Source organism: Strongylocentrotus purpuratus, unplaced genomic scaffold (assembly GCF_000002235.5).
Source record: "Strongylocentrotus purpuratus isolate Spur 01 unplaced genomic scaffold, Spur_5.0 spur5_scaffold_17, whole genome shotgun sequence".
Taxonomy (NCBI): domain Eukaryota; kingdom Metazoa; phylum Echinodermata; class Echinoidea; order Camarodonta; family Strongylocentrotidae; genus Strongylocentrotus; species Strongylocentrotus purpuratus.
Window position 1 is genome coordinate 2,061,694 of NW_022145602.1, and position 21,999 is coordinate 2,083,692.

Sequence of the window (21,999 nt, forward strand, 5' to 3'; positions counted from 1 at the left end):
CATGCGTTGCTATTTATAAAACAAATATTAAACGCACTTGACCCTGTTGTGCGTAATGTATAAATGCAGTGTATACTCGGTTTATTCAGATAGTGCGCACCATGAACTCGCCGCAAGCGGCGGCACCAATCTAAAAGAAACCCTGCATGCACTGCATTCACAATTTTGCACAATACCAATTATGTTGTCATTTTTATTTTCCATGTGCATATGTAAATGAAGATTAAGCGCATTTGTATATTAGTAATTAATACGCTTATTAAATGCGCACACAAGTTTAAGCGCAGCGCAGGCAAAGAGAACAGAGAAGATACAGCTAGCTAGGTACGGTGAATAGTAGCGAACGAGCCTCATGTAATGTAAACATCATCTTCAACGTGTGATCGCGATAACAAGGTGCGTGTACGTATTATGCGTAGAGGTCTACTGCATGTTGTGTAATGAAGAATTGAGATCAATGTCGTGGGACTGAGTCTGAGCACAGAATGACGTAATGCAGGTCTGCGTAATGCCAATATGGATTCTGCATTGTCATTGGCAGTCTCATTGTAAGTAAGATTTAGAATCTATAATCAATTATTTGTTTATTTTTTGTTCCTGATCGCAGTGGATATTCTTTATTTTATAAGGAGTGCTTCTGCGAGACAATTCAACGAGCCTGCGCATGCAGATACATCTGATTATCGCTGCATATTTTGTGTGCATATGTGAGTGTATATACAATAGACTTGATATCTACAGACAGGTTGTTAATATGGCAGTTCATTTCAAACAGTAGGTTGAACAAGTCAACGTAACAGTTTCATATGTTAGACAACATTATCAAGTGCATTTCTTTATCACGGCCAGTGCTATATGCATGCAAAAGTGACGGCTTTATTTTGGTAAGTGTCCGGATACACACCCTCCAGCATACAGCCTACGTGCGTGTGTGTACATGAAAAGAACAATACTTCTCAGCATTATATACGCTTGCGCAATTCTCCGGCCAGGTACATACAGGTACAAGGTCAGCGCCTAGATTCATTTTACACAGGGGAAGTGTGTGTGTATGTGTCTTTGTTTAAGTGTGTGTTTGTGTAACTGTGAGTAGAATCTAGTGTGTGTTGTCCAGTTGTGTGAGTTATGACAACGCCCCCTGTACGGTGTGCGCTGTACAACCTATTCAATATGCCCGTCGAGTTACGTTTGCTCGAAATACGAACGACTGAAATTATCGACCAAACTATTAACACTATTGCTATGGTACCCACGAGCGAACAAAATATAATTGAAATCAATGACAATCGAATGGGTCGCTAAATATTTGTATCATGACTTCATGAGTTTTTTTTAACAATTCTGAATAGACCTATATAGATCTAGTCCTATGTATTATGATTAATTCATTTTTATGTTTGAGGGTTAACGTTTAATATTCACTAGGACCAGGATTATCTTGTTATTCTGATGAAATATTCAAATAATAAATAAATAAGAAGTTAAAGAAGTTTGCAAGCAATATTTCAGAAGTTCTAAGAATATGTTGACAATATCGTAACGGATACTCGTGATGATGAGTGCTGTTCGATGATTATTTTTCGTTCAATCTGGAGCGAAAGAGAAGGCTTTATGTGCATGATAAGTGTCCGGACACCTAACTGTACCCCCCCCCCCCCCCCCTAGCTCCAACCATAATTCTCAAAAGCACATTTTCTCTTGAATATTCTATAATTGAGCGATTTACATAAACCTCCTCATTCCCCTTTTGGGGGGCTATATCACCCAGTCTAAGGCCAACTGATGAATTAACACAACTAATAGTTTGATTTGACGTAAGTTAGACATTCCACATTCCTGTGAAATATTTATCACCTAAAGGTAGACTACTATGACAAATTTGCATGCCAGAACAAAAAATGAAAAGGTTAAATTTAAAAATAACACTGATTTAGAACCCCCCCCCCCCCACTCAGTGTTATTTAGGGTACGCGTATGCTTGTTCCCTCTTTTTGAAAGCACCCCCTATCTGAGGACTGCCAACATTTCCGAAATCCGAACCCCCCTTTCTCGGGATTTTCCTGCCTTGGAGACCCCCCTAAATTCGGAATCATTTCTCAGGAGTCCAAAGAGATGAGAGAAAAAGAGAAAAAAACACCCCCTTTTTAAAGAAATCTCCGGGTGAAAAGTCAAATACACCCCCTTTTCTTACAATTCTCGGGCCGGACTTTGTCGCACGAAAAGTACCCCTTTACCGGACATTTTGATAACACGCATGCGGTCATTCCGACCCCGGAGTGGGGAGGGGGGGGGGGGGGGGAGGGTTTAGAACTTCCCTCAAAACGTTCTGTGCTGCGCAAAGATTCAATCAGTTTGAGTTTGGCCATTGTTACAAGAATTGGGTTACTGATGTAGACAATGTCAATGCTCATGTACTCTTCACAGCTCATTTTATGTATGTTATTACCAAAGGAAAAACAACTCGGTCAGTTACCCAATAGTGTCTGACAGTGAAATCTAGAAAGAAAACGGTTTCCTTGCATAATTTGAATATTTGGACGCTGCTAACGTTTAAATTTCACTGATAGGACATAGTCTACGTGACATGTTCATAATTCCTGCAAAGTTCCACAGAAAGTGATGTTGGCTGCAAATGGGACATTTAATGTCCTATCTGACGTATAAGCCTATAAATAATATAAGACAATTTCGACCTTCAATGTACAGATGTTTATCCTAACCAGTAAACCCTATATTATATTATTAACCATAAGTGTATAATTTGTTGCACGATTCAAGCCTATAGCAAGCATCCAGAAATTTATCTTGAAACATTTCGAAACAACCTAAATCTTGAAAACCCCGAAGCTAAATGGGTATAGGCCTACCAATACCATTGCACATCCAATGGCACATTTGGCAAGCATTTTCGTTTCTTTTTGCTTTAATATCAAGATTACACATTGCTATTCTAGATTGGTTAATTGCTTCTTCATATCTTCATTTAAATGAAGATTATAATTAATATCAGTCCCAAGATGAATATTATCATCAACAACCTCAACTTCATATAAGGGATAGTTGAGTTCTGTTGCAGAGGGCGCTACACAAAAAATTGTTTTGTGAGATAATAAAAAAATGAGTGTCAAATTCGAAAGAACATAATATTTAAATGACAAAATCATCTTTGTTTGATCAAAATCGGTTCAGAGACGGCTGAAATATAACGATTTCTAATACTTGTGTACCACCACAAGTATTAGATATTTTGAAAAATTTGAAAAAATCGTTGAAAAAAAAACAAACGAATAACGCCTTTTACGTCGTATTTCAGCCAATGCCAATGTTGGCTTTTTGTTGGCATTTTCGTGTTGCTTATATTCCCCACAATTAGCCGGCTCGTGTATTTTTTTATTTTTAATTAAATAATTAATTAGCGGTCACCAAGTGGAGCTGAATTGGTATGATCGTATTGACAAAATTTCACACATTTTGGGGTCTAAAATGACCTTCATAGTAATTTTAGGTTCTAAAAGGGCACTATAAATTTCAAAGATAAGAATAAGAGCAATAACCATGCACTTTAAAGGCATTTGCGGTCTGAAAATAGAACTCAACTATCCCTTTCATATAATGCGACGTTTATTGTAATTCCATCTGTTTTCTCGACGATACCATAGTACCTTCCCTTGTAGCTTAGTCGGTGATTTCAGTCATACTTAGATTCTGCTAGGTATCCAGGATTTTTAGAGTCGTTTCTTCATTTTTCAGATCGGTAAATGTTTTTTAAGCAGAAACTATATAATATCATGTAACATTTCAACCATATCTACTAGTAGGATTAATTTTACTCAAACACCCCGAGTGCAATTACAATTCAAGCTTTGTTCGGTCCATGATTTTATCAATTCGGTGCGTCGCGTTTAACCAGGCCAGCAAATGGTCTAGTAAACCAAACGGTCTATATGAAGACCAAGAACTACGTTCGAACTGACCGCGACTTGACGGGCAATTCCAGTGTGACCGATGGGACATGTAACTCTCCCTTTTTATAGCTGTACATGATATTTTATATTTCTTGTAATACTGAAGCCGACATATGGTATTGGCGTTCATGAAATGGGGACACTATTTGTTTTTTCCAACCCCGCCCACAAATAGCGGGCTAATAAATATTATCAACATTATTAATGTCAGTTTCGCCCTTAATTGATGCCAAACTGGGAAATTTGCTATATGTTATTTATTTTGTGAAGAAGAAAATAAATACAGACATGCCAAGAAGCTTTTAGTTTTTTTAAAGGGAAATCAAAACTTAACAATAAACTGTTCTAAAAGGAAGCTGGAAAATGACATGACAAGACTGGTGAAAGTTTGATCCAAATCGGACTTTGATAAAGTTATGAATGTTATGAAGGCTCACCACTATAGTTTTTGTAATCATGGACATTAGGGAATCGGCAGTGTCCCTGTGACGAGGCGCCGGACTTCTTATTTGTTCCTATAAAGTTTTTTTTTTCTTCTTAAAAAATGTATGAATCTGGATGTTTTTGTTATCTATTAAGAGAATATTTAATGACAATGCCGCCCACAACATATTTTGATTAGTGCCCAAGGGGAGAATCATGGGTGTCGATCCCGGGGGGGATGGGGGGGATATATCCCCCCCAATATTTCAGGTGGGGGGGATGGCCTGTACAATCATCCCCCCCAATAATTCACCATAAAATTATTTTTTTAAATGAAGAGAAAAATTAATGATGAGAGTCCGATGAGAGTAGTTAATTGTTATTACTCGCAAGATGACCATCAATATACACATTTTGCTATCTCATTTTCATAATACATACATTATATACGAAGTTAATAAGACAACCGTATATGAGACAAGAATAAATTGAATTCTCGCTCATACGGCTTCATCAGGAATTGATGAATTTATTCAATTTGTTCAATCAACAGCATATCATAGAAATGCAGTGCGCCAAATGCAAAGACGCAGCATCAAAAGCAACGAGCTAAATGTTAAGCGCGAAGCACAAAAGTAGCAATCTGCAATGCACATCAGACAATCCTGGACAGTGTAAACATAGATGAACTCTGTGACGATTTCGTGATGAGATCGGAGACAAAGAGAAAGATTTTCGGACATTAGTATGACTTATAAAATAGTTCACTAGTTGTTATGTTGTTTCCGTTCACCCTTTTTAAAATTCACGTCATTGTATCTTTATTTTTATTTTTTTCACTCATTTTATTTCCTGATATTTCCTAAAACATTTTTCATTTTTGGAGAAAGATTATTATGTCACAACTTATTTTCAGTTGGGAAACTGAATTCAGACAAGGATTAATATAGAGAACAGTACAATGAATCGTCTTCTTTCTCTAATAATTTAGCGAACAGGGCAAAGCTGTTAGGGGGGCAACTGAATTCAGACGTGGATTAAGAGTAATAATCAAATGAAACGTCAAAGTACACGATACAACTAATCGTCTTCTTTTACTAATAATTTAATAAAACGTGAAAGCTTCCGCGCTACGCGCGGAATGGGCGAAAGTGAATACAGACAAGGATAAAGAGTAATAATTTATTGAAACATTAAAGCTTCCGCGCTTCGCGCGGTAGGGGGGAAACTGAATTCATGAAGGACACGATACAACAAATCGTCTTCTTTCTCTAATAATGTAATAAAATGTGAAAGCTTCCGCGCTTCGCGCAGGATTGGGTAAAAATGAATTCAGACAAGGATTAAGAGTCGAGAATGGTACATAGAATCGTCTTCTTTCTTTAATAATCTAATGAAACGTCAGAGCTTCCGCGCTACGCGCGGGGGAAGGGGAACTTGATTCAAACAAGGATTAAGAGTCGAGAATGGTACATCGAATCGTCTTCTTTCTTTAATAATCTAATGAAACGTCAGAGCTTCCGCGCTACGCGCGGGGGAAGGGGAGCTTGATTCAAACAAGGAATAAGAGTCGAGAATGGTACATAGAATCGTCTTCTTTCTTTAATAATCTAATGAAACGTCAGAGCTACCGCGCTACGCGCGGAGGAAGGAGAATTTAATTCAAACAAGGATTAAGAGTCGAGAACGGTCCAACGAATCGTCTTCTTTCTCTAATAATTTAGTGAAACGTCAAAGCTTCCTCGCTTTGCGGGGGGGGGGGGGACTCCCCCTCCCTGCACCCAACCCCCTAGGAACCGCGCTTCGTGTGCTAACTACCGCCCCCCCTTAAATTAAATCCTGGCTACGCGCTTGGGAGGGGTGCAACTTGCCACACGCTTCTACCACTTTGGTTGCTTTGATCCATTGCCGAAAATATTTTGGCACCTATCATCCCCCCCAACCACGGATACAAATCGACACCCTTGGGAGAAATTATGATATTTTTTTGTACACGGAATTTGGGAGAGTTGCCCATGAATACGTTACGATCCAGCGACCAAATTGCCAATTTGCCAATTTGCCAATTTGCGATTCGCATATATTTAGCGATCACATATTTCAAACACTTATAACAATCTTACTTTTGGTTATTTGTTTTAAAATCTCACCATTCTGTTTTCTCTTAGTTGTCCGCATTCATACAAATGAAATTACTGGATTGCCATTTAAATAACTCTCTCTTTTTGCTCTCATGTTTCAGAACATGCTACTAGACGTAGTACCACACGGAAGATTCACACGCCGTCCTGCGTTCCGCTAATCTTCAAGCTAAGAGGTGACTTTCATTTAATACGAAGATATGTGAATTGAAGATGATAGTACTGACCACGCTCTTGAAAATGTGTCTTGTCAAAGAAACTATAAGTTATTCTGATTATAGTACAAATTTGAGTAATTGCGTATCAACCCGCACGTGAGTAAAACTGGAAAAGAAAGCTGTGAAGTTATTTTCCGCCTTAGATATTATACAAAACTCAAGTTACACAAGTAGCCTACTGATTAAGACGTGTGCAGTGCCTTCGGCAGATAAGGGAGGGGGAGGGGGTTCCTTCGTGCACCACCCCCACCCCCCCCCCCAAAAAAAAAACTCTATAAACTTCATCTTAGAAAATAAATATTATGATGTCTATACATCAAAGGTTTCTTATGTCCAATTTAACAAGTGATAACCTTGGAATTGGAACTAAGGTGGTTACTAAAATATTATTATTTTTTTCTTATTTGCTTGACTACTTTTGTAAATAAATATGCGAAAGAAACCTAATCATGGTAAAATAATATTCTTTCTTTTAGGATCTCTTATGAGCACTGCATCTAGACATCTTCCTTATCTTCGACAGTGCGTGAGCACGCATCAGGTGATGTATGTGTTCTACTTATTATTAGTTTAGGTTGTTTGTCGTCATCATATTCTAATTAGTACTTAAGCCAACCGCGTAGTGAGCGATCCGATTAATTCACATTTCTCTAATAGAATTTAATGAAAGAAGATGATAGGAACAAATCGGTCAAATGTATTAATCAAATGGTCATGTAAATATAGTTTAATTTTAAATGTAATTTGAATATGTAAATAATTAAATATTAAAGCCTGTCTGTACTAGTTTGGCCAGGAGAGACTTCCATGCATGGTCACTGACAGATGGTTTTCTCATCAAATCGGCTTTCAGTTAACATAAGATAAAGAGGACCATGGGGGAGGTAGCAAGTAGCTACAAGTTGTACAGTGGGGCTCAAGAAAACATAATTAGTAAGGGTATGAATATTTTAGTTTGTTAACTGTAGGTGTCTAAAATGTCAAAGCAAAACTGATACAAACAATATTCAATACATGTCATAAACTTGGATGCAATATATTTCTGTACGGCTGTAGACTCGACAGAAGTATGTACGCCTACTTATTCTAGTGCAAACATCATTTTACATGAGATACAATTAGATATCTATAAGCTACCTAAATATGTGTACTGCAAATAATTATGGATTTGTCAAAGCGTAAAGTGTATATCCATTCTATATAGAGGGCGTACGTAGCTACAGGTACTAGTGCAGTCCCGCTTTAATAGTGAAACAGATACCGAGTACTGACTACAGCTCTGCACATGACACTGAAATCGTCACGAGACGTGGCGAAGTAACGAGATAGAAGAGGGGGGGGGGGGGGGGGACGTAGAATATGAATCTTAAGTCTTAGGACATGGCGCACGCTTTTATTTCAGAGAACAATAGCGCAACAAACTTCGAGCAGATCAATCCGTTTCTACAGTGCGTCCCAGAAAAAACGAAACCGAGAAGTATCGATGTTTTATCATAACTTAATCACAACCATAATTAATGAATGTACATATTTGGAAAGCTTAGAGTCTCCTCTTTCAGTTGATGTTACTCACGTGATGCATATTTTACGCATGAGTGATTAAGAGCAATTTGAAGGAAGGAAATCAGAAAGTAATTTGGCGGGCGGTATCTGAATTTCAAAGAACAATTCATATTTCTAGAAAGTTCATTTTCTGCTCTTTCATATGATACCTCGATCAAGAAAAATGAGCGAGGAATAACAAAGTTCTGTTTGCTTAAAGTAGCCCTTACATTTTCATAATTTTAACAAACGAATTCGTTTTCACTGGGTGCCTGCCGTAGCAAAAAGCAGATTTGACAAAAGACTTAACTCCGTTTCGTTGACAATCAGCCATGCATGAAGACTCTCGTCTACGGCTGATTGTCAACGAAACGGAGTTAAGTCTTTTGTTAATTTCGTTTATTGATACGGCAGGCAGCCAGTGAAAACGAATTCGTTTAATAAAATTATGGAAATGCAAGCACTACTTTAAACAAACAGAACTTTGTCATTCCTCGCTCATTTTTCCTGATTGAGGTGTCATATGAAAGGGCAGAAACTCAACTTTCTTGAAATGTGAATTTTTCTTCGAAATTCAGATACCGCCCGCCAAATGTCTTTTTGGTTTCCTTCCTTAAAATTGCTTTTAATCACTCATGCGCGAAATATGCATTATCTGAGTAGCATCACATGAAAGAGGAGACTCTAAGCTTTCCAAATATGTATCATTCATTAAATATAGTTGTGATGAAGTTATGATAGAACATCGATACTTCTCGGTTTCGTTTTTTTCTGGGACGCACTGTATAGCAACATCACATCACGATGAGTCTAATTGTGCAAACAAGGGATGTTGCCATATACATATATATTTTTTTTCCTTGTTGCAATTGTATCCTGCTTGGATGTTAATCGATGCTATTAAAAATGCCCCTTTTTGTTTATTCATTCTTTGATTTTGTAAAAAAAAAAGATTTTCTTTCTGGAAAAGAAATGCACTTGAACATTACTTCATTGCTGTAACTTATATAGACCTACTGCATGTGAATTAATAAAGAAATTAGAGAAAACAGTCAATTTCTTTTTGTCTGTGTGTGTGTTTTCATTGTTTTGCCAATCCAGCCAGTTTAATGTAAATATTATGAACATGTATTTATGAGTAATCGGACAATATTAAGTTAACCGTACTTTAAGACATTGCGTTTCACTTCAATATTATTACCCTTCTGGACCGACAGACAATATTGTTCAGAAATGGAACTTGGTATTATTGTATTGTTATTTACTTGCTTTTTCTTTCTTTGTCTAACATTAATCTTCATAAAACTGTAGAACGAAGCTGCCTTTTCTTTTCAGAGTTTAAGATATTGTCCCAAATTTTGATATGTTTTTTCTCGCTTTGTTTTCTCTTCAGGCGAAATGCGACCGGCCATACATGACATCAGGCATATTTCATCGCTGTGATTTACAGCTTCGGAAATGTATGCTTCTTTACAGCGCTCCCGTACGCCCGATCTTCCACCTTTTCTCGGTACCGTCCAAGCAAGATTGCATGCAGAAGTAAGTCATCATGGAGTCTCAGATAATCACCACTAGTCTAGAGTCCGATCAAAAGAACCCTACTTTGCAGGTGGTTGCTGATCAACCCGCTGTTGATCTCGACGATGACTCGTTTATGATCACGGATAAACCAGGTAGTGATGACGGATGGATAGAAGACTCTGACGAGGAGGTTCCCGCTCTGCGAAAGCTCTCCGACGTCGAGCACGAAAACTTTGATGATGTCGATAACGATTCGGAGTTCCACTATGATGAAAGTTTCCTGTCGACAGCTGATGACTGCGCAGAAGAGTTTCTGGGTCTTAACAGCGCAGATGAGATAGCGAACGGGACAGAGTCAACGCCTCATACAGACCTCTATTCATCCACTCAGAGAAGTGCACCAACTTCCCTCGGTAAGGCCAGTGTTGTTCAAAATCAAAGTTTTGCTGTTAATAGTTGTCAGGACAGTGTCGAGGAAACTGCTAATGGCGAGGATTCCGAAAAAACTGCTAGTGCCGATGAAACCGCTAACGCCGAGGAAGAAAAAGGTGAAGTTATGTTTTATGGAGATAAATTTAGCAAGCGGGAAACCACATCACAAACGCAACAAATCAAAACACGGGCTGATAAGCAAGGTCACGAGGCAAAGGTCAAAGAGGGAATCGATGATTCGATCGAAAGCAAACAATACTGCACCATGAAGGTGGGACGAAAGGAGACACGCGGGTCTTCTATGTTAGACGAACTACTGTCCTTCCCTGAGTCAAAGAGAGCAGTATTGCCAGTTTCTGCGCTTCCCACAAGAGGGGTTAAAAAAACGCGAAGAAGGAAAACTGGTGGTAAAGTGGCTTTCGCATTTGATGTCAAGGATCGAAGTAATAGATTGCGTCAGACACAGGTTTCAACACCTAAAGAAATGGCTTGTGAATCTGAGACACAGAAGCCTGGTGAAGAAGAAGAATTCACGACAAACCCGAATCTCATTCCCCCCATGCCAACTAGTCAGATGTGTACTTCTTCTCGCAGTGAACCCACAGGGTGTTCAACCCCATCTACCACATCTATCACATCGAGCGCTTCTCAATGTACTATTAAACCGAGGACCGTACCTTTAAAGGTGGATGTGAAAGGGATTTATCCCAAGGATGGCATTTTATTGACAAATATGTCTACCCCATCCAGCGCCTCTAGCATAACCCGTGCAGAAAGTAGCGTAGGACGTGAAGGACTCGCAGGAGAATCTGTGGACTGTAAAGGACTTGATACAACAAGGATTAATGATGTTATTCGTAAGAACTCTGAGTTGAAGACAACGACGTCTGAATCACTTCCAGAAACAAGTAACCAGAAAACGTACCTATTCAAAGTCCAGGCGGGATCCAAAGCGGGCAAAGCCGATGATAGTAAGACTTCCAGTCTGTTTTCAGGCGATGAAGAAAGTCGGAAGAAACGTTATACATCAGTGGACGAGTATGTTAAAGACCTGAAGCTTATGATGAAAGAGAAGGGTATCAAGAATATGGTGCTGCAGGGTCCAAAGCAGGTCATTAATGATGTAACAAAGAGGTTGAATGATTCGGACAAGAAGAAGGTCCTCTTTCGTCTGGGTGTACCACAAACACCTGCTCAAGAAGGGATTTCTATTTTGCGGCCTTTATCGAAGGTGAAAAAGCCTGCTCCTGCAAGTTGCGCGACTCCTTCCTTGATCGATTCACAGATGAATAAACCGCCATTGAAACTTGATCCCTCCAATACTGGCAACGTATCGAAGGTGATAAAGTCTGCTCCCGCAAGTTGCGCGACTCCTTCCTTGATCGATTCACAAATGAATAAACCGCCATTGAAACTGGATCCCTCCAATACTGGCAACGTATCGAAGGTGAAGAAGTCTGCTCCCGCAAGTTGCGCGACTCCTTCCTTGATCGATTTACAAATGAATAAACCGCCTTTGAAACTGGATCCCTCCAATACTGACAACGTATCGAAGGTGAAAAAGTCTGCTCCCGCAAGTTGCGCGACTCCTTCCTTGATCGATTCACAAATGAATAAACCGCCATTGAAACTGGATCCTTCCAATACTGGCAACGTATCGAAGGTGAAAAAGTCTGCTCCCGCAAGTTGCGCGACTCCTTCCTTGATCGATTCACAAATGAATAAACCGCCATTGAAACTGGATCCCTCCGATACTGCCAACGTATCTGGGGAATCAGCAGCGAAAGATGACAAGCCTTCAGAGTTTAGCATTCCTGCAAAGTGCGCGTCATTTACCCCAGAAGTGATCACCGTTAAATATCCTACGCCAGTGAGCGTCGGAAACATCACAGATGAAGCTCAAAGTTTGCCAGCCACTACGTCGAATGTCTTCAAGGCACTTTCCATTCTAAAATTGGGTCAACCCGATGAAGACCCAGCTGTCCCGCTATCAGCACCGATAAGCAGTGCCCGTCCTACAGACCATGCGATCGAAGGTATCATTAAAGCAAGGATGGATACAAATAATCCGACAGCTGGAAACACTGTGATTGATTCGCTAGGAACGGTTATTCCATCAAGGTTGACACACGCACCACCATCTACCGATCAAACAGCTTCAACCCAACAGACACAAAACTCTACTCTTGAGAAAACGATAACAGTGACTGCTGGCTGTTATAAACCTCTTGCCGCGAAAGTTGCCTCCAACGCTGGGGAAGGAGAAACTCGCATCACAAGATCTAAGTCACGTGCGGCAACAGAGACAAAACGCAAGAGTGTAACAGATCTCGATATAGCTATGGCACCACCTTTAAAGTTAGGTGATAAAACCTCTGCTGTCGTAGGTGATCAAGACGGTATGTTACGTTTTCGGGCGCCCTCTCAGTCCTCACCATCATCAATGTTACCGTTCGTGATGAATACTTCCGATAAGACAGATGGTACCTTAGTGGGACCGTGCGTCTCTTTTGTTGGTTTACCAAGATTACCAAGAACATCTGCGCCTTTGTTGCTACCCAAAAGGACGAATCTAGTCCGTTATGTTGTCCTTGGCCCCGATGGTCAGCGGAAAATCTTGCAAGTGCCCGGAGGAATCCCTGTTCTAGTCTCAAAAGCCTTATCAGGTCAGACCCCGTTGATACATTGCAATTCTAATCTTAGTATAGGTGCTTATACAGATAATTCCGTCCTAGGAGATTTGTCGGCTACCAAAGAAGTGGTCGATGTCAGAACCGAAGTTCTGCCATCTGGCGCCAAAGTGAAAATAGTGAGAACGAGAACTAAATCTTCACCAGAACATGTTGAAAGAAATGTCAGGACAGATCCTAAGAAAATAGTAATATTAGGAGCTAATGAATCCCCTAATAGTGGTAAGAACATAGTATCCCAGCACGATGGGTCGTTTGTATACACTCAAAAATCAACCACGGCAATCAACCAACTTGAGAACAATCCCACGGAAATTGCCAGAGACCGTGATAAGACTATAGCTAATATTGCCAGAGACCATAATGAGACTATAGCTAAGCAGGTTTCGCGGAGTTCTGAACCATGTGACGGACAGGAGGGTACATGCGAATCCACAGAGAATACTGGGGTCAACTCACCCAGCCCACGGAGGAGTCGGCGCGAGAGGAAAGTCACAAGGCCATATTCTCCGCCGCCTCAGAAGAGACGGAAATGTACATCTTCACCATCATCTTCGGACTTCGACGTTTCATCTGCAGAGATCACCTGCTCCTCTCAACAGCCGTCACCTAAACCGTCTGCTAGTGCAGTGGTCGTGTTGAAGAAAGACATCGAACTTCCGCACTTGGTCAGGTTATCGGGTAACACTACGGTTGAATGTATTAGGGAGGAAGATGGCCAACGAGATACTCGCACTCCTAAGAAGGTGTTAAAAATACGCATCAAATCGGAACCGCTGTCCGATGACGACGAGCCAATGAACCCTGTCGAACCCAGCCCGAATCTTGCCGAAAACGAGACGATCAAACCCGAACCGGATACTGACTCTGATTCGACAGACATTCCAACTGATCCGGAAGATACCGATGATGAATCTTGCCATCCGAGTGACAAACCGACAGGACTTCTTGCCGATGCGAGGCCAGCCGATGGGACTGGCGAGCTCCCGAAGATTTCCGATACAGAGTATTTGTCGCGAGCCGAGAAAATGCGTCTTCTAAAGCAACGGATTCAAGAACAGGAGTCGATGCTTGAAAACATCCAGAGACAACGGCATCAACAAGTGATGCAGAGACAAAACAATCCTGATTTAGAAGACCTTTTCTGATTAAAAATATTCGCATATCTTGTCGGTACTGCTGATTATAAAGTACTTAAAGGGTGCCTGCTTACAAAAAAATGGGCCATCGTGAAATAGATATACTCCAGTAACTATACTTGTTGTTCCATACCGTCTAAGGATACCACCCACAAGAGTAGACCGACAACAGGCCGAATAACATCACATTTCACTGAATGGCCAATAATTGGTCGGTTTGGATTCGGTGTGACGTCATGACTGAGGTATTGCATTCAACTCGGTATTGATGTTGTCACTTTTGTGTTTGTATCACAGTGCACAGCTCGAATATTATACTTGAACCAGTTTACATACACGAGTATACATTATACATGATGAATGCTTCTTCTCTCACCATACCTCGATCACACCGCTAACCGACTAACCGCTAACTGATCATCGGAGATTCGGTTTGATATATTTTTGGTTTTGTTAAGTCTGTTGTCGGTATGATGTGTATAAAATATAAAGTCTTTGCATTAAAAAAAAAAAAATCATAGATGAAGTTTATACAACTCATAATGCGGAAGAAAAGTGTAATACTTTATAAGTGCCGTGTTTGTCACTCATTTGTCATGCATGTATTATATAACAATAACATACATGTACTATTCCATGCTTGGAATTTGAACTGTAAATTGATCTATGTTGTTCACAAAAAGCTGCCTGCCGGGGTAGTTACTCGTAACCGTAAATAAGTCTTACTTCTTGGAAATCCCATTGAAACGTGCGTTATAGAATTAACGCACGTTTCAATGGGATGTCCACGAACCTAGACTTAAAACGTTTTCGAGAAACTGGCCCCCTGACCTAATTTATTGTGATTGACATAACATGTCGCACTTTGCCCATCATTATTATCAGTATTAGTAAATGTTGACAATCAAACTAATATTTTGTTATGGTAGGTCCATGGTCTAAGCTAAAAGGGGTGTCCCTTTTATACGAACATGCAGGTATTTTTAAAGAGAAGGTTTAGTTCTGGGAAGAGGTGAACAATATTTTTTGTGAGCGTTATCCTTGTATTGTGCAAGTGTGGAAGAACATCAGATAAAATAATGTTCCCTGAAAAGCATGGCTCTTCAAATGCCTTAATATTCGAAATATGGCAAGTAACATCATACAAATCGGGACGTTTTTTTTATGTCACATGTTTGTGTAGTCCCATATACATCTTTCTTTGTACAGTGCTTGTAACTTTACCAAGACTGGGCCAAATTTCTTATCATTTTGATGACTCCAGAGCCTTGCAGTAGACCTACACATCAATACTTATATGATACAGGATCAACCTTCTCTAAACGATTCCACATGTTTCATTCACAATGCAATTGCATGACCAGAACTCAACTTTATCCTTAAGTTCTATCTCGTGTAGAACACTGTTTGCACCAGTATAATTACAAACTTCTGTCGAGTCTACAGCCGTATTCAAAAAGAAGATACTTCTCAAACAGTTCATTGTGTATTCCTTCAAATTGTGTACCATGTGTTCAATATTGCTTGTATCAGTTTTGCCTGTAAGTCTTTGATACCTACACTTAACAAACTAAACAACTTCATACCCTTACCAAGTTTTGTAATTTTGTTAAGTATGTGAACGATTGATTTGTCCCGATTTCTGTTTCTTGATAAAGCCACTTTTAAAGCTTTACATCTAAAAAGTATTCACAAGAGTTACAAGAAAAAAATTGAAGCAAGAAGGGTTACGAACAATTTGATTGTTAACTGTACATCAACCTCATAAGGCTATAGAGTTTATTTTCACTTTGTTACTATTTGCCTTTTACAGGATGTTTTAACTTCGTCATTTTCGTTATCTCGAGTTCATTTTACAACGTTTTTGTTTTTATCACGAATTCATCAGAAAATATGGGTTATATTTGCCCTCGTCAGCACAATGTTTATGGAGTTCCATGATAGGTTGTGCAATTATTGGTGTCGTTTGCTGTTTACTCACTGTCTAGGAAGAGGTACAATTTTAGATGGAAATTGTTTTACAGGATTAACAAAAAAAAAAACATTAATGGATTTTTTTTTAGATGGATTTTTCCCCCCACCATTGCAACTCATCGTTTGTCCTGTATGGACTAGACAAAACGTTTCTTTGTGAGCTGAGTTACTTTCGATACCATACATTCATGCGTTTTGCTGTATATATTTATGCATTTTTTGTCTTCATTGGAACGTATCTTTTCGCAGTAACTAAGATAATTTTCTGCCTCATGCATTTCATCATTTTTCTGCCTCGTGCATTTTATCATTTTTATGTTTAAATATAACTACGGAAATTTGGACTTGTTGCAGTCTTATGTTATCGTATTGATATACAGGAAGAGTACCACTTATACGGTACTCCCACCCTTGGCTGCCCGGCGGTAGACCATACACTGTTAACCGCATTAGGAGACAGTCAACAACAATGTTTTGATCATAAGTTTGGAATTACCCCATCTACGGCCAAATGTGCAAAAAAATTGCAAGTGCAACGGATTTTCCAGAAAAAAAGTAAAACCAATAATAATCGTATTTGCAATGCCTTTGCTCCTTAATGGTTTTCCCTTTCCTACCCCCTCGACCCTCGTTGTTTCCTACTGGTAACGGTTGTTGCCAATTCTGTTTTATGGTAGGGATAGAGTAAAAGTTAAACACAATTAGCTCGTATGTATCTCGTGTGGGTATACAATAATTGTTACTTTTCATAATATTTCGAAAGTTATGATATTACTCGTGATCATCATTCAAAACTAGGTACTAGTTGTCCCATCAGGGGAGTGAGGTTTTCATTATATCTTCCAAATCTGTGATAATTATTATGAATAGATTGTTTTACTTTACTGGTTGTGTTTCTATCGTATTTTAATTATGTAATGTTTTCTCAGTTGCTAGGGATGTACTTCCTGGCGTCTATTCTTACTTTCCGACGGGCATTACAAAGTACCAAATTGAACGAAGCTTGATGTTTTTGACGCATATATGTTTATTTAATTGACCTCGCAATTATAGTAATTATACACAAAGTACTAAAGAAGAATGTTATATAAAACCCTTGTGTTGTTTGTATACGTTACTCTATAGTGGTTATAATTATATGAATCATTACTATAATTATGTTTATGAGGAAGTGGTTGCTATTACGGTTCTGTATTAATCGTTGAAAAAAGTTGCTCATGTTTACGGTTGTATCAGTGCGCATGCGCAGACAGTTGACCTCGGGTCATTGGCTTTGAAACAAAGCCAATGACCTGAGGTCAGTGGTACTTATGCGTAAATTAAGATTGCGCCCATGCAAGTGATGACAATGACAATGACAATGACAATGACAATTTATTCTCATGTCACCCAAATGCGTAGGCAGTGATGTTATCATAATTTGCATGGGCGCAATCTTAATTAATACGCATAAATACATGACCTCTAGGTCATTGGCTTTGTTTAAAATGGCGCACACAACCGTAAACTAGTGTATTGTGAAACGTCAATGGAAAACGGGAATGGGTGGTAGAGAAAAAGAAAATAAAAGAGATAGAGAAAGAAAGTATAGAGAAGGAGAGAAAGTAAAGAGAAGAAGAGAGAGAGAGAGAGAGAGAGAGAGAGAGAGAGAGAGAGAGAGAAACTAGAGAGTGATAAAGAGAAGAGAGAATGGGAGAGTGATAGAAAGGCGGATAACGTAGGGGCGTCTTGGAGGGATGGGATCTCCAAAGGAATGTAAGAAATCGCTAATCGAGAAAAAAAAGAGTAGAAGATGGTGATATCATAAGCTGAAAATAAATGATAGATGAGAAGACAAATTGTGTCCAGCTAAGAGGATAAGATGATAAAGAGATACAATGGAGAGGGGAGGGGAGGAGAAGAACTATGAGAGGGTGTAATGCCGTCAACTTTCTACTACAGCTGCAATCTCCCCCTCCCCCCCCCCCCGCCTCTCTCTCCCTCTTCTTGTCTGTTTGTCTGTCGTTCCCTTTCTGTCTCTCTCTTTCTTCCCCCTTTATTCAACCACCCCCGCTGTTCTTTCTTTTCATCCGACCCCCTCTCTATGCGTCTCTTTCTTCATCCTATCCGCTCTATGTCTTTCTGTTCACCCCCTCCCAATCGTTTCAGTCTTCATGTTATCTCGCTTTATTTTTAATCGTTCTGACTCTTTCTTGTCTTCCGACTCATCCCTTTTGACTTACAGTATACACATTGATTCAAAATACATGCATGCCATCTCTCTCTCTCTCTCTCTCTCTCTCTCTCCACATATCCATTTCTCTCTTTTTCTCGTAATCTCTCTTTAAGCTACCATTCCCCCTTAAAACGTTAATACCCTAAAACGTTTTGTCTTAAATTCTTTTTTTGTGGAAAATTCTTTCAGAAACATAGTTATGCCTGAAGCATATCATTTTGTATCACCAATGGTCTCCTAATTGCAAGCAGACTAATGCCAAATGTTGCAACACCGGAGACAAATTATACAAAGTTAACATAGTAAGTGTGTCCTAAATGTTTGTTTGGAATAATACCTGAACGGTCCTTTGCGAAATGCCACGTAAAAAAAAAGAAGAATACATGAGTCATTATGAAAAACAAATGTCAAGACATTAAACTGCCAGGTGTTATGAATTATTTTCATATATTAATAGCTCATCACTCGAGGCATAATTATCAAGAAAATAAAACGTTGATGTCTTCGAAAAACTATGAGTGGCTTATCTAGTCCAAGCGATATGTTACATTGCCTTTACGGGTTGTCTGATAATGTACATGGATTGGAATTTGATACGGTATATAATTCTTTCCACCTGCATCATAAATGCAAGAGAAGAGATGAGCTCCGCTTTGGGTTATTATGATTCTTCAAAAAGGAGGGGATTTTTCTTATGGAAACGATATAATTTTCTCGAAAATGATGCACATCAGGCGCGCCGGAAGCAGTTTGGGATTGGGGGGGGCAAACATTCCAGGGGGCTCACTTTCCAGGGGCAGTGACGTAATGAGAAAAAAATTCGGAAGGGGGGGGGGGGCAGACGAAAAATCTGCATCACCACCAGTCTTACACGTTATATGCAGGTCCCGCGGAACGTTTTTCAAAGTGGAGTATTATCGATCAGGTAGAGCGTAAATTGGCGTGGGGTCCAGGGCATGAGCCTCGGCAGGGGGTCAAGGGGCTGAGCCCCCGGAAGCTCAGGGGTTTTAGGTATTTAATTACGGTTAGATGAGCATCCAGGGGCCGTCTTAGGGCCCTTGGTGTGGTCCAGGGGGCAGAGCGCCCGGAAGCTCAGGGGTTTTAGGTATTTAATTACGGTCAGATGAGCATCCAGGGGCCCGCCTTAGGGCCCTTGGTGGGGTCCAGGGGCAGAGCCCCCGGAAGCTCAGGGGTTTTAGGTATTTAATAACGGTCAGATGAGCATCCAGGGGCCCGCCTTAGGGCCCTTGGTGAGGTCCAGGGGGCAGAGCCCCCGGAAGCTCAGGGGTTTTAGGTATTTAATTAAGGTCAGATAAGCATCCAGGGGGCCGCCTTAGGGCCCTTGGTGGGGTCCAGGGGGCAAAGCCCCGGAAGTTCAGGGGTTTGAGGTACTTAATAACGGTCAGATGAGCATCCAGGGGCCCGCCTTAGGGCCCTTGGTGGGGTTCCAGGGGGCAGAGCTTCCGGAAGCTCAGGGGTTTTAGGTATTTAATTACGGTCAGATGAGCATCCAGGAGCCCGCCTTAATTAGGGCCCTTGGTGGGGTCCAGGGGGCAGAGCCCCTGGAAGCTCGCGGGTTATAGGTATTTAATTACGGTCAAATGAGCATCCAGGGGCCCGCCTTAGGTCCCTTGGTGGGGTCCGGGGGTGGAGCCCCCGTAAGCTCTGGGGTTTTAAGCATTTAATTACGGTCAGATGAGCATTTTTTATACCTTATTTGTGACATTGGCAGGTCACTTATTTTTCTCTCCGTCTTTCTTTCTTTTTCTCTTTAACATACTTTAAAAAAAAAGGGGGGGGGGGGGGGGGGGGGGGGGCTCGAGCCCAGCCACTTTGCAGACCATGACATAAAGGCTTCTAAATAAGCGTATTTCGCCTGACTGTAATGTGGGAATTTCTTATTTTCCAACAAACGCATAAAAAGGTATGACTTACAAAAAAAATGGAGAAAAAATGCCGGAAAATCATGTCACAACATCAACATTTGTAAATCACTTGTTTCGAATAAGAAATACATAACCCCACCCCCCCCCCTATCAGTACGCCAGCGTTCAGGGGCTCATGTCTTCTCACCCCTATAACAAAAAAACGGACACGCTTTCCCATTCTCGCACAATATGTCCACGATATGCGCGTATCGCTATAATAGAGACCTCCATTTAAAATACCGTATAGGTGGCATGCGCAATGTTTATGAAATTTAATTCCTGTGAACTTTCCTTTTTCTTTGATTGGAATTGTATATGTGATTTAATTCAGGTTTTTACTATTGTTACGTTCTTTTGGATTAAAAATACAAACCATGTTTACTCCTTTACTGTTTTTTTTTTTTTTTTTGGAGGGGGGGGGGCGTTTTTTTTTTTGGGGGGGGGCAAAAATGCGTTTTGCCCCCCCACTTTTTTGACTGGGGGGGGGCAACTGCCCCCCCCCTGCCCCCCCCCCCCACTTCCGGCGCCTATGATGCACATAATATACATTTGTATGACTCCCATGTATACATTATTATGATTCAAAAGTAGAAATGTTACACAGAACAAAGCGGAAGTATATCACATCATACACTATTGACGATTCGGGAATTCGGGAAGTTGTACAGATTTCCACAAAATATTGTTTTGGGTATTTTTCTTTTCAGTCTGCCTCTAGCTATCATTAAGTAATCAAAGTTCCGACTACAAATATGGATCAGCTTGATCACTATAGAGCGATATTATCTTCATAGTGGTGTAGAGAGTGAGTCTACCAATTGAGAGAGGAGGGGGCGGCACTGGAGATTTTTTTTTTTTTGTGGGAGGGGGGGGGGGGCATTGATCTTATTCGGAAAATGAAATGCGAAATAACAAGGCTACTGGTTTGTGTTAGGGTGAAGGAGGGGTTCCAGGCGTCTTCTTTTCTTACCCTTTCATTTTCTCTCTTTCTTTCTCTCTTTTCTCGCTTTACCGTTTTTGAAAACTCGATTGAGGGGAGGGGGTGCCCCCATATTCTCTGTAACTATGCCATTAATAAAGTTGAGTAACACATCTCTCATTTCTCATCTCTAATTATACAAATTTAGACAGCGACTTTTTCTTGACATAAAACATTTTTATTTCGCAACCGACGTCCTTCATAATGCATTGAAATAAATTTACATCCAAAGCAAGAAATCACAAAAATATAACCTCAAAGCCTGATCATCTTTACAAGCCGGCATTTCACATACCCGTAACATTCACGATAATTATACAAGCTTCTTTAAACAGAATATAATCATTTTCTTCGCCTTTACAATATAGCAATCATTAAACGAAAGCATAAATATTTACACGGTATGTTTTCATATTCAACCAGTTTTTTTTTTCAAACAGAAAGCGCGTGTTCAATTTTATAAATGCTAGAGATAATTTTTTTCTGTTTATCTTATGTTAGCATTTACATTTGCCATTTGTTGTAAATCGATGAATTAACAAGATATAGGAATATTAAGTATCGTGACCCCCCCCCCCCGCCCCAATCCCCAATCTATTTAAACATACCCATAAACTTGTGGCTCATAATAAACATGAAATTAAGTTTGTTACCGATATTCCAAGTCGCCAACTAAAAGCCTGAAGAATAATATACATGTAAGGGGAGGGGGTATGTTGTTAAATGATTATCAAACCTAAAAGCGCCCCCATTAATGTTTGTATTACCATGACGATAACTCTGACTAGATTGGCTAGTTAACCTTTACGACAAATTGGGGATAGTGGCAGGT

The 21,999-nt window shown here is 40.0% G+C and overlaps 1 protein-coding gene across 3 annotated transcripts; it reads left to right on the forward strand.

The window, feature by feature from the left end:
• The first annotated feature begins 335 nt into the window (after window positions 1-335).
• LOC100889696 lies at window positions 336-14,824 on the forward strand. Of its 3 annotated transcripts, none has more exons than XM_011680738.2 (4): window positions 336-396; window positions 6,631-6,705; window positions 7,224-7,288; window positions 9,683-14,824. In XM_011680738.2, exon 4 carries the CDS (start codon window positions 9,839-9,841, stop codon window positions 14,078-14,080), a length of 4,242 nt encoding a protein of 1,413 aa, XP_011679040.2. In that variant the 5' UTR covers window positions 336-396; window positions 6,631-6,705; window positions 7,224-7,288; window positions 9,683-9,838; the 3' UTR covers window positions 14,081-14,824. The 3 variants fall into 3 exon arrangements, with proteins under 3 accessions (XP_011679040.2, XP_011679039.2, XP_003723757.2); XM_011680737.2 differs by lacking the exon at window positions 336-396 and adding an exon at window positions 408-548 and having other exon boundaries at window positions 7,224-7,293; XM_003723709.3 differs by lacking the exon at window positions 336-396 and adding an exon at window positions 408-548.
• Window positions 14,825-21,999: the final 7,175 nt, after the last annotated feature.

What these genes read in the sequence shown, in the direction of transcription:
- LOC100889696 (XM_011680738.2), top strand. Translation starts at nt 9,839, where the DNA reads ATGGAGTCTCAGATAATCACCACTAGTCTAGAGTCCGATCAAAAGAAC.